The sequence below is a fragment of the Anomalospiza imberbis genome, chromosome 5 (assembly GCF_031753505.1).
Source record: "Anomalospiza imberbis isolate Cuckoo-Finch-1a 21T00152 chromosome 5, ASM3175350v1, whole genome shotgun sequence".
Taxonomy (NCBI): Eukaryota; Metazoa; Chordata; class Aves; order Passeriformes; family Viduidae; genus Anomalospiza; species Anomalospiza imberbis.
This window is the reverse complement of record NC_089685.1, coordinates 6,089,577-6,100,186: the sequence shown is the minus strand read 5'-3', so window position 1 is coordinate 6,100,186 and position 10,610 is coordinate 6,089,577. Positions and strand designations below refer to the sequence as shown.

At 41.8% G+C, this 10,610-nt stretch overlaps 1 protein-coding gene across 2 annotated transcripts in view; it reads left to right on the top strand.

Moving 5' to 3' along the window:
* Window positions 1-37: 37 nt before the first annotated feature.
* The window catches only part of UPF2 (UPF2 regulator of nonsense mediated mRNA decay), a 53,986-nt gene continuing 43,413 nt past the window's right edge, over window positions 38-10,610 (top strand). Inside the window, exons 1-3 of one of the 2 annotated variants that reach the window (XM_068189491.1) lie at window positions 38-165; window positions 4,995-5,374; window positions 7,394-8,173. In XM_068189491.1, coding sequence (XP_068045592.1) covers window positions 5,013-5,374; window positions 7,394-8,173 — 1,142 coding nt within the window. In that variant the 5' untranslated portion in view covers window positions 38-165; window positions 4,995-5,012. Of the gene's footprint in view, window positions 166-444; window positions 573-4,994; window positions 5,375-7,393; window positions 8,174-10,610 lie in introns of those variants that run through there. The other variant, XM_068189492.1, reaches the window with a different exon arrangement.

Here is a 10,610-nt window from a genome sequence, read left to right as displayed (position 1 = left end):
CGGGCGCGGCCGGCTCGGTCGGGGCAGCGCCGCGGGTCAGGCAGCGCGGCGGCGGCCCGGGGGCCGTGAGGGGAGAAGCGCTCGGGGGCCTCGGAGGGGCGGAGGAGGAGGAGGAGGAGGAGGAGGCGGTGGCGCCGGGCGGGCCCATGTCGGCACCGGGCACAGGTACCGCGGGCACCGACGGGACGGGAGGGCGGTGCCGGGGCGTGTGTAGGGACGGGGTCTCGGAGACGGGGAGAGGAGGGCACAGGGGTCTGGCGGGGGCACGGGGAGGGTGGTTCCGGAGGCGGAGGGGCCGTGGGGCTCGGAGAAGGGAAGGCTCGGAGTAGGGAATGCTCGGGTGGCGGTGCCTGAGAGCACTGGGAGAGGGAGGCCAGGAGAGCGCCGGAAGCTGCTGTTCCCGAGCTGCTGGTCCCATCCGGGAAAGGGCCCGAGCTGCGGGAGAGCTGCGAGCGGGGATTGGGGTGGTAGCGAAGGAGTCTTTTAATACTTAGTGCCTTGTCGATAGGCCTCTGTGTCACGGTGGAAAGCGCTTTCCTGCAAGTTTGGCAGCAAAACATTTTCCCCGAGAGGTACAGAAGCGAAAGTAAAAGTGCCCGGTTGTTCGGCAGGCCGGCCAGAAGATTTGTCAGTGGCCTGAAGTTGTGTCAGGGGAGGTTTACGTGTAATATCAGGAAAAGCTTCTTCACCCAGAGGGTGTTTGGGCACGGAACAGGCTCCCCAGGGAAGTGGTCACAGCACCGAGCCTGTCAGAACTCCAGAAGTGTTTGGATAATGTTCCCAGGTACACGGTGTGACTCTTGGGGTGTCCTGTGCAGTGACAGTAGTTGGACTTTGATGATCCTTAAGGGACCTTTCCAAGTCAGGATATTCTGTGATTCTGTGAACATTCCCTGCCACTCTGTGGGGGACTCCTCTCTCTCTGCACTACGGTTTTTTTGGGGTTTTTTTTTTTGTGTGCTGTGTCTCATTTTCCCAAACCTGTGAGTTTATTTTCTCCTCACTGACCTTGGTGTTTCTCTTATGCACCTTCCCTTGCATTAAGAGAACCTTAATTGCATTTCAGTTCTTGGAACTTACAGAATTCTAGTGGTGTGATAACTAGTGATGGAGGAGTTTGTTGCTCTTTGAGGTTTTTCAGCCAGTCAGAGGTGGGACATCTTGCCTACATTTGTTATCTCCCATATCTCTTTTGTAATAGATTAGCTGCAGAAAGGACTGTTTATGTAATCCATTTAATGTCTAGTGAAAAATTTCATTGTGTTTAGTTTAATAGAACTGTATTTCCTTCCCTCATACTTGTGTTTGCAAGGATGGGGACTCTGGACCATGTTACTACAGGCTTTGAGAGTAGATTGTTTTTATTGACTTGAGAGTATTGCTTTGAGGGCCAAGGTGCTGATGTTAATTCTTTTATTCTGAATTGTGAGTAGATTCGTGATGCTGAATACCTTATATTACTCTCTGCTTTCCTCACGAGTAAATAACATGGATGGTTTTTCTTAAATGTTACTTCTGTATTTCAAAACTACTTCATAAGTCTCTGAGCTCAGAGTATCATGAACCCAGTCCCATTCTTTCAAATTCCAAGATAATTGTTTAAAAAAATTAGAAACTTAAGTACAATAAAAATTGACTTAACTGCAAATGAATCACTGTACGTCAAATATTGAAAAATTAAGAAAAACAGTTCCTTCTAAAAACATGTTGTCTGTAGATGCTGAAACTGAGACGAAGGAGTGTTAAAACATGGAAGTATCACTATAGCAATGGGCTGCCAAGGCATAGGGATGTTTGTCTTGTCTCTGTTTTCTGTGTCCTTCCTAATTTTCTGGTGTGAGTGCTGGTTTGTCCTGTCTGTTGGCTTATGGAGTTCATGTCATTATTATGCCTTTTCATCAGTACATTAATGTAAATGTGAAATATTAAATAGAATAAAGTTTCTCTTAATGTTTCCATGCCATCTTCAGCTTTGTTTCCTATGGAAATGAGGCCCAGGTGAGCCAGCTGTCTGTCTCCGTTTTTCCCTGCTTCCCACAACTTTTGGGAAAGCTGCTTGTGGGACAGTTCTACTCTGCGTGCCACGGGAGCTCTGTGCCGGCTGGGAGCTCCGCCTGGCTGTAGCTCCGCGCTGGATCAGCCGGGGTGTAGCTTGGAGGCAGCGGCAGCACCGCCCCCTGCTGCCCTCGGGCGTTTGGTGTCGGCACCAACGAGCTGGCAGAGCCATCGGAAAGGTTTGGGAGATAAGGAGCTGTACACGTAGTAGCTAGTGAGAAGTATTGCAACATACCTGTTCTGGGACACAGGACAGAATCCTACTGTAAAACGAGATTTTTGGGGGTTTTTTGACTCCAGTGTTCACTGGGAAAAAGTGGATAATACTGCCTTGTGGTCAATCATGCTCCATTCCTTTTCTTTTTATCCCATCTTCTCTGGTTTGATTTTATACAAGCAAACATCAGATACATCTTTAAAACAGAATTCTGAGTTCCTAAATTTAGTAAGAGCTCAAGTACCACAATGACTGTGGTAAATAACCCTGTTGTTAAAAGTTACTTGTGTAGCTGGCTAGATATTTTGTTCAGAGTATTGGAATTGTGACATGCTGTTCCAGCATTTCTTTAAACATAGGCAACCCCTTCCCTCTTTGGTTAAGTACTGATTTCATAATAATACTGTTTTAAGATCAGTGGTTTTGGAATTCAAGTAGGTCTGAAATTTTATAGTTGTAGACATGCTTTAGGGAGCCAAATGTGCTGCTGCTTGTTTAAGCAATGCTGATTTGATTTCCGTAAGTCAGAGACATTTCCCCGTTGGTGCTGTTGCCAGTTGCTGGCAGAGGCCAAGTCATGAATAGGTTCCTTACCAACTGGGAAGTTGTCACTGCCCAGGTGTGCATACTGGTACTGTAAATTTTTGCAGACCATTTTTTCTTCAGAAGCTCTGGCTGAGCACCTTAAATATTGTAATACAATTTCATCTGGGTAGGATAGACAGTATATAAATATGTCATTTTATTGTTTGGGAGATGGCAGAGGGAATATGCAATGCTTATTAAGAAACATATCTTCTTTATTGTGAAGTTTTATTTATAAACATATTTCAAAGTAGTTAAAATTAATGCCAGAAACACTCTGCATTAGATTGGAATGCAGGTGTCTCATTATCCACTCTGAGTAGATGCAGGGAATTGGTGAATCTAGCATGTTTCCATAATCCAGAATAAAATGTTAGAAAGGCAAAAGCAGTGGTGGCCATTGGGAATCAAACTGGTGTTACTAATAAAAGCCAAGTGTTAGCTCTTCAAAAGGCACCACATGCAGTGGTGTCCTATCAGTCCCACCTATGCATGCATTGAACTTGAAGCATGTAAGTATGTGAAAATTATTTTTGATGTTAAGAAATTAATTTAGCCTGAAGTAAAAACCTAGGTGGTTGTAATTCCTTCTTGTGGTCCTGCTTGGCCCACCTGACCCTGACATGAGTCAGCAGAATGCCCTTGCATTCTAGGCTGTAGTACCAGGATTTAACCATAAGGATGAAGGTGAGTCTTCCCCCTCTGCTCAGTACTTACCACATCCAGGTGTGGGTTTTCTGTTCCCAAGAAAGGCATTGACACACTGAAATAAGTCTATTGGAAGATCACCAAGAGCACAGGGAGGTTGGAGGAAACAGAAGGGAACTGTGAAGAGTTCTATGAAGAGAAACTATGAAGACAAACAGAGGGAACTGGGTTCTTGATCTCTAAGGAGAGAGGGGGGAAATCTTATTACTGTCTTAAAACAACCTGATGGGAGAGCATAGTGAACATGAAGCTGGCTTCTCCTCCAAGCTGTGCAGAGATAGGATGAAAAGAAACACAGTATGTGGCATGGCAATTTCCAGGTTGGTATTAGGATGAAAAGAAACACAGTATGTGGCATGGCAGTTTCCAGGTTGGTATTAGGAAAAGCTTTTTCTCTGTGTGCCCAGAGGGGACCATTGTTTCTGTGTTCTTGGAGATACTAAAGCCTTAGCCAAGTCTCTGATCTGCTTGGAGCAGGGGCCTGAAGTAGGTGCTTGTCACAGTTTCCTCCTAATCAGAATTGTTCTGTGATTTTACCCTTTTGTGTTCAATGTGTGTTACCTTTTGTGTCCTTAGCCAAAGCATGGGGGGCTGAAAACCCCAAAGAGGCTAAAGTTCCTACAAAAATGTTGGTTGAGTAGAAGGAGAGAGAAATTGTAGCCTTTGATAAATCCTGGTAATTACAGCCTTTCTGATATTATTTCCGTTTGCTCTGCTGGCAGGGAGGTTTGTGCATCCAGCTTAGTCAGCACTGCTCGCTCTTCAGCTGCTACTTGTGCTGAGTGCTGGAGATGCTGGGGAAATCTGGGGAGGGGTGAGGAAAGAAGGAAGCAAGTTGATGCCTTTTCACAGAGAGGATAATCCAGCACTGGAGCAGGTTGGCCAGAGGGGTTGTGCAGTTTCTTTCCTTGATGTTTTTCAAGAATGCAACAGTCTTGTCTGAACTCGTTACTGACCCTGCTTTGAGCAGGAGGATGGATTACTTGAGGTCCCATGTAACCTGCATTATCCTAGGATCCTAAGTAGTGGTAGTGGAAGGGGGAGCATTCTTAGGAGATATGTGGAAAGGTCCATGAGGTGCAGATGCATGCTGATGCATTCAGCATGTACTTACTTTTAAGTTTGGAGTACTTTGTTTTCTTCAGTCTTGAATTATTTTTCTTTCAGATGAACTTGTTTATGTTCAAGATCTTACATTCCTTGGGTAGTAGAAACTTCAAGATGCTTTTATTTCACAATTCATGCTGGAGACAACTTTGCAGACCAACATGCTTACAAAATGATTAGTTTTTACTTGTCAGGTCCGTTCCTTAGTCCTTTATTCTGATGAGTCACACATTTGTGAGTTAAGTGAATATGGGTGGGCTGTGAAAAATGACTAAAATACCAACAGCAATTTAAAAGTACTTGTTTTCCTGTGGTTCTGCAGGTTTGCCTGGATAACACAATGCCAGCTGAGCGCAAAAAGCCAGCAAATATGGAAGAAAAAGAATCTCAGTTAAATAATAAAGAAAAAGAATTTAGTGAAAGGCGACCAGTGAGCACCAGGGAGAAGCCAAAAGAAGATGTGAAGGTTGGCATGAAGAGAGATACTTTAAAGGTTCCTGAAGATAAAAAGAAAAAAATGGAAGAGGATAAAAGAAAGAAGGAAGACAAGGAGCGGAAGAAAAAAGAAGAGGATAAAGTAAAGGCAGAAGAGGAGCAAAAGAAGAAAGAAGAAGAAGAAAAAAAGAAACTTGAAGAAGAGGAGAAAAAGAAACAAGAGGAGGAAGAAAAAAAGAAACAAGAAGAAGAAGCTGCTCAACTGAAGTAAGTTATCTTTTAAAGGTTTGTGCCAAATGCTGGAGTTCTATTATCAGGACTGTGGTCGGAGTTATGAAAGATGAAGTGTTGGAGTTTCTTTTAATAAGTTGCATATAGTGTTACCAATTTTATATGCCTGCCTGATTGTGCTTTATGACTTCTAAGAGGTTTTGAGTTTTCACTTGTAACCTCTGTTAGTTTGGTCTCTGTTATGGGGGTTTGTTAGTGTTCTGTGTGCGATGACCATGGAGAGCACAATTGTGCTTAAATGTTGTGATTTAATCCCAGTTGGCATCAGCCCCACACAGCCACTCCCTCCCCTCAAAAGGATGGGGAAGAGAATCAGAAGAGTAAAAGTGAGAAATCTTGTGGGTTGACATAAAGACAGTTCAATGGGTAAAGCAGAAGCTGTGCAGGCAAGCAAACTAAAACAAGGAATTCATTCCCCACTTCCTCAGCACTCCCCAGGACAGCAGGGCTCTGTCAAATGTTAACAGTGACTTGGGAAGACAAACGCCATCACTATCATCCCTCCCCTTCCTTCTTCCCCCAAATTTATGTGTTGGCCATGATGTCATATGGATTGGGGTATCCCTTGGGTCAGTTGGAGTCAGCTGGATTGGGATATCCCTTGGGTCAACTGGAGTCAGCTGGATTGGGATATCCCTTGGGTCAGTTGGAGTCAGCTGGATTGGGATATCCCTTGGGTCAGTTGGAGTCAGCTGGATTGGGATATCCCTGGGGTCAGTTGGAGTCAGCTGGATTGGGGTATCCCTTGGGTCAGTTGGAGTCAGCTGGATTGGGATATCCCTTGGGTCAGTTGGAGTCAGCTGGATTGGGATATCCCTTGGGTCAGTTGGAGTCAGCTGGATTGGGATATCCCTTGGGTCAACTGGAGTCAGCTGGATTGGGATATCCCTTGGGTCAGTTGGAGTCAGCTGGATTGGGATATCCCTGGGGTCAGTTGGAGTCAGCTGGATTGGGATATCCCTTGGGTCAGTTGGAGTCAGCTGAATTGGGATATCCCTTGGGTCAGCTGGAGTCAGCTGGATTGGGATATCCCTTGGGTCAGTTGGAGTCAGCTGTCCGGCTGTGTTCCCTCCGAACTTGTGCAGCCCCAGACTCCTCCTTGTTGGGGTGCAGAAAAGGCCTTGACTATTCGTAAGCCCATCCCAGCAATAGTGAAAACACCCCTGTGTTATCAACACTGATTCCAGCGCAAATCCAAAATACAGCCCCATACAGGATACTCTGAAGAAAATGAATTCTGTCCCAGCCCAAACCAGAACAATAAAGAAGCACAGATGCATTTAAGATGAAGTGTTATTATCCAAAAATTGGGAATACAGACTTAACAGGTCTACAGACCATACATAACAGAAGCAAATATGATGTGAGAAATTACTTTTACTCAGTCACAGACATCTGATACTTGGATGGCAAACTCAGAATGTAACCTGGAAGTTTAATATGTGATATTACCAAGAGCATGTTTCTTATTATGTTATCCAACCATAGTACAGAACTAAAGGTGGCATCTTTATAAGTCTGAAATATTTCCCTTTTAAGATTGAGGCAATGTCATAACCAAATTCTAGCTGGAACAGATATATTTCACGTATTGCAAATTTTCTGTGTAATTTCACTAGTCTGTCAAGAAAAGATTTTCCTTAAATGTGTAATACAGTAACCTGTTGAAAGGCTGTTTCCTCTTCTGTGAGAACTTCATCTGTAGTAAATGGAGTTTCATGTTAATATTTTCAAAGTCTGTTGGGATTAATATGCTCTGTGTAGAAATATTTGAGAAATTTTATAACAAGTAGTACTTGACTTTTGCAACACAAAAACAGAGCTTCTGAAGCAGATGCTTTAGCTTTCTAGGAGTAGCTTAGTAGACATTAAAGAAGAGAGGTGAAATGGTGTTAGAACTCCTGAAGGTTTTCCAACTGTGACCTTTTTTCCTTTTTACTGATACTCTGAGATTAAGGCTTCATAACAAAAATGAGTAATTTTTATGTTGGACAGGGAGAAGGAGGAAGCACATCAGCTCCATCAGGAGGCTTGGGAGCGCCATCAGGCAAGAAAAGAGCTCCGCAGCAAAAACCAGAACGCACCGGACAGTCGTCCGGAGGAAAACTTCTTCAGCAGACTGGATTCCAGCCTGAAGAAGAACACGGCTTTTGTTAAGAAGCTAAAAACCATTACAGAGCAACAAAGGGACTCCTTGTCCCATGACTTTAATAGCCTGAATTTAAGCAAATACATTGCAGAAGCAGTAGCTTCTATTGTGGAGGCCAAACTGAAAATATCAGACGTGAACTGCGCTGTGCACTTGTGTTCCCTCTTTCACCAGCGATATGCTGATTTTGCTCCTTCGTTACTTCAGGCCTGGAAAAAACATTTTGAAGCAAGGAAAGAAGAGAAGACTCCCAACATTACCAAGTTAAGAACTGATTTGCGTTTCATTGCAGAATTGACAATAGTTGGGATTTTCACTGACAAGGAAGGTTTGTCTTTAATCTATGAGCAGCTTAAAAATATTATTAACGCTGATCGAGAATCCCACACTCATGTTTCTGTGGTTATCAGCTTTTGTCGGCACTGTGGAGATGACATTGCTGGTTTGGTACCAAGGAAGGTAAAAACTGTTGCAGAGAAGTTTAACTTGAGCTTTCCTCCTAGTGAGATAATTAGCCCAGAGAAACAGCAGCCCTTCCAGAATTTGTTGAAGGAATACTTTACATCTTTGACCAAACACCTGAAAAGGGACCACAGGGAGCTACAAAATATTGAAAGACAAAACAGGTGACAATTGAATGTTGCTTTTTATTTATGCATAAAAATTAGTTTATTTATTAAATGCCTAGATTTATTGTAGTATTTATGAACAAAGTCTGTTAGCAGTGTGTTCTGCAATGTTTCTAAAAAAAATTCTAAATTTGTTCTGAGTACTTAAAAAGCAGAGACAAAACAGACCCTTTGAATATCTTTTAAAGGAAAGGGAGGTTGACCTTTAGTTGTAATTCTCTTTCCTCTGTTTGGTGTTGTTTCCTTATCAGCATGAGAGCAATGTTGCTTTCCCAGCTGGTACTGTCCTTTTCCAGTTGGCACAATCTGATTTCTCCCTTTCCACCCACATGTATCAAACGAAGCATATGCCATAATTGCTTTGGCTTGTTTACTTTTTTTAGTGTACCAGGATGAAGAAAAAAATAGGTTAAATTAAGAAAGTATCTGTTATACTCCAAGGTGGACAAATATATATTAAATAAATGTATTAAAGTGTTGGAGGGTAAGGACAAATTGATAAAAGTCCTCCTAAATATTTATATGTAGTACTAATATTGCAGGGTATGAATATGCAGACTTTGAGAACTGAATGATTTTATTTCTGCCCTTTTCACATTCTCTAATAACTGTTTGGTTTAAAACATCTTGAATTCTCATTATTGGAGACAGCCTAAACCCAAATGCTATTCTTAAAACAGTCATTCTTAATTTCTTCTGGAAGCATTCCAGTCAGATAGAAACAAACACGTTACTGTTTATAGACGCATATTTCAGTTAAAAGGCTGGACATCCATCCAGAACCAAATGTATGCTTGGAATGCATTAAATTTTTATGTTTCCAAAGCAAGAATCCTTTGTGCTGATGGGTTTTGTGCTGCAGTCCTATCTGGACTCAGCCAAGAGTTGAATTTCACAGGATCATAAACTGACTTTTGAAGTACTGTTATTTCTGCAAGTACCTTACTAATTCAAAGTACATTACTGACTAAGGTGTAATTTTTCAAAGTGAATGAATATGAACATTTATACTTTCACAGTTATCCTTAGTTCTGGACACATTGGTTCTGGCTGGTGTTTCAATGAGTGGGTGTTACAAAGTCTGTATGATAGAAAATAGAGTGAAAAAGTTTCTGAGAGGTATAAAATATGTTAAGAAAGCAAGAAGCAGATAGAATATAAATTATCTGGGAGGCAGAAATATTCTTTAATATTTATTTGTACAACTGCATAAAAGTGAGTGGACAGAGCCTGAGCAGCCTGGTCTGACCTTCTCACTGAGCCTGCTTTGAGTAGATCAGACAAAGGCAGATGAGGGACCTCTTTGAGCACCTTGTCAATGAATTATCACTGTCATTTGGGTGTAAAGCTTTGTTTTGGGGAAGGAATGTGAAGAGCTATCATTTATCACTGCATAAAGAGGAGTCCGTTATTTCTCTCTGAACTTGAAGGTGTCTATTTTAACTCCTTAATGAAATTTGAGGAATAAGTTTTGTTAAATAAGACATCAAAATCTTTCCTACCAGATTTTATTTGTTTACAACATCTGTAACAGATTCATAGCATTTGCTTGCAAGGGAAGTGCAGGGCACGAGGAGGGCAAGACAGAGATTTGCCAAATAACGAGTCTATGAGTGTTATAGAAATCTTCCTAAACTGTGGATTTTGGGAAAGTGATTGTGCAGTTGATTCCTTACTTGCTTTTGAATTTGTTTTTTTGTGGGTGGCGGTTTTTTGGAGTGTTTTTGTTTGGTTGGGTTGTTTTTGGTTTTTTTTAACCAATAATCCTATTGGATAAAGCTATTCTCTGTGTATTGAAAATCTGGACCATTTTGCTGTAGTTTTTATTAACAGTGTTATTTCACAATCAATGAAGTGAATAGGGAGCGAACTGTTCCCTTTTGTGCATCAACAGTGTCACATGTTAAGGTTATGATATTTTGTCAGGTAAATAAACTCATCAATTTATCTCTGTCAGGAGAATGTGAAATAATTTAAGCTGTACAAGTTGGTTGAATTAATTGAAAATTACTATGCTAAATTAACAGTGCTTTAGTGCTGTGTTACTTGTGGAATCATTTAGGTAAAATTGAAGCAGACTCAAGCATTGCTGGTTAAGTGGATAGTTAGGAAAAGTACCTTGAGTTACTCTTTGACTTTCATATAACATAGAACCTGGTGGTCATTTGGTTACACAGCTGGGGGCACAACAAAACTTGTCAGGCTGTGTCATTGGAAGGAAACACCTTGATTCCCATATTCTGAAAAGAATTTTCAAAAATAAGTGTTAGCTATGGAAGAAACTTCTTTTGTCTAAATTAAAGATGTTTTTAAGGTGTGCTGAACTTGCCTTGTGCTTTGAAGAGACAAAGTGAGACAAGTACTATGTGCTGTCCTTGTAAATGTATTCAGAGGTGAACCATGCTTTTTAAAGTTTGATTCATTTGCTTTAGCT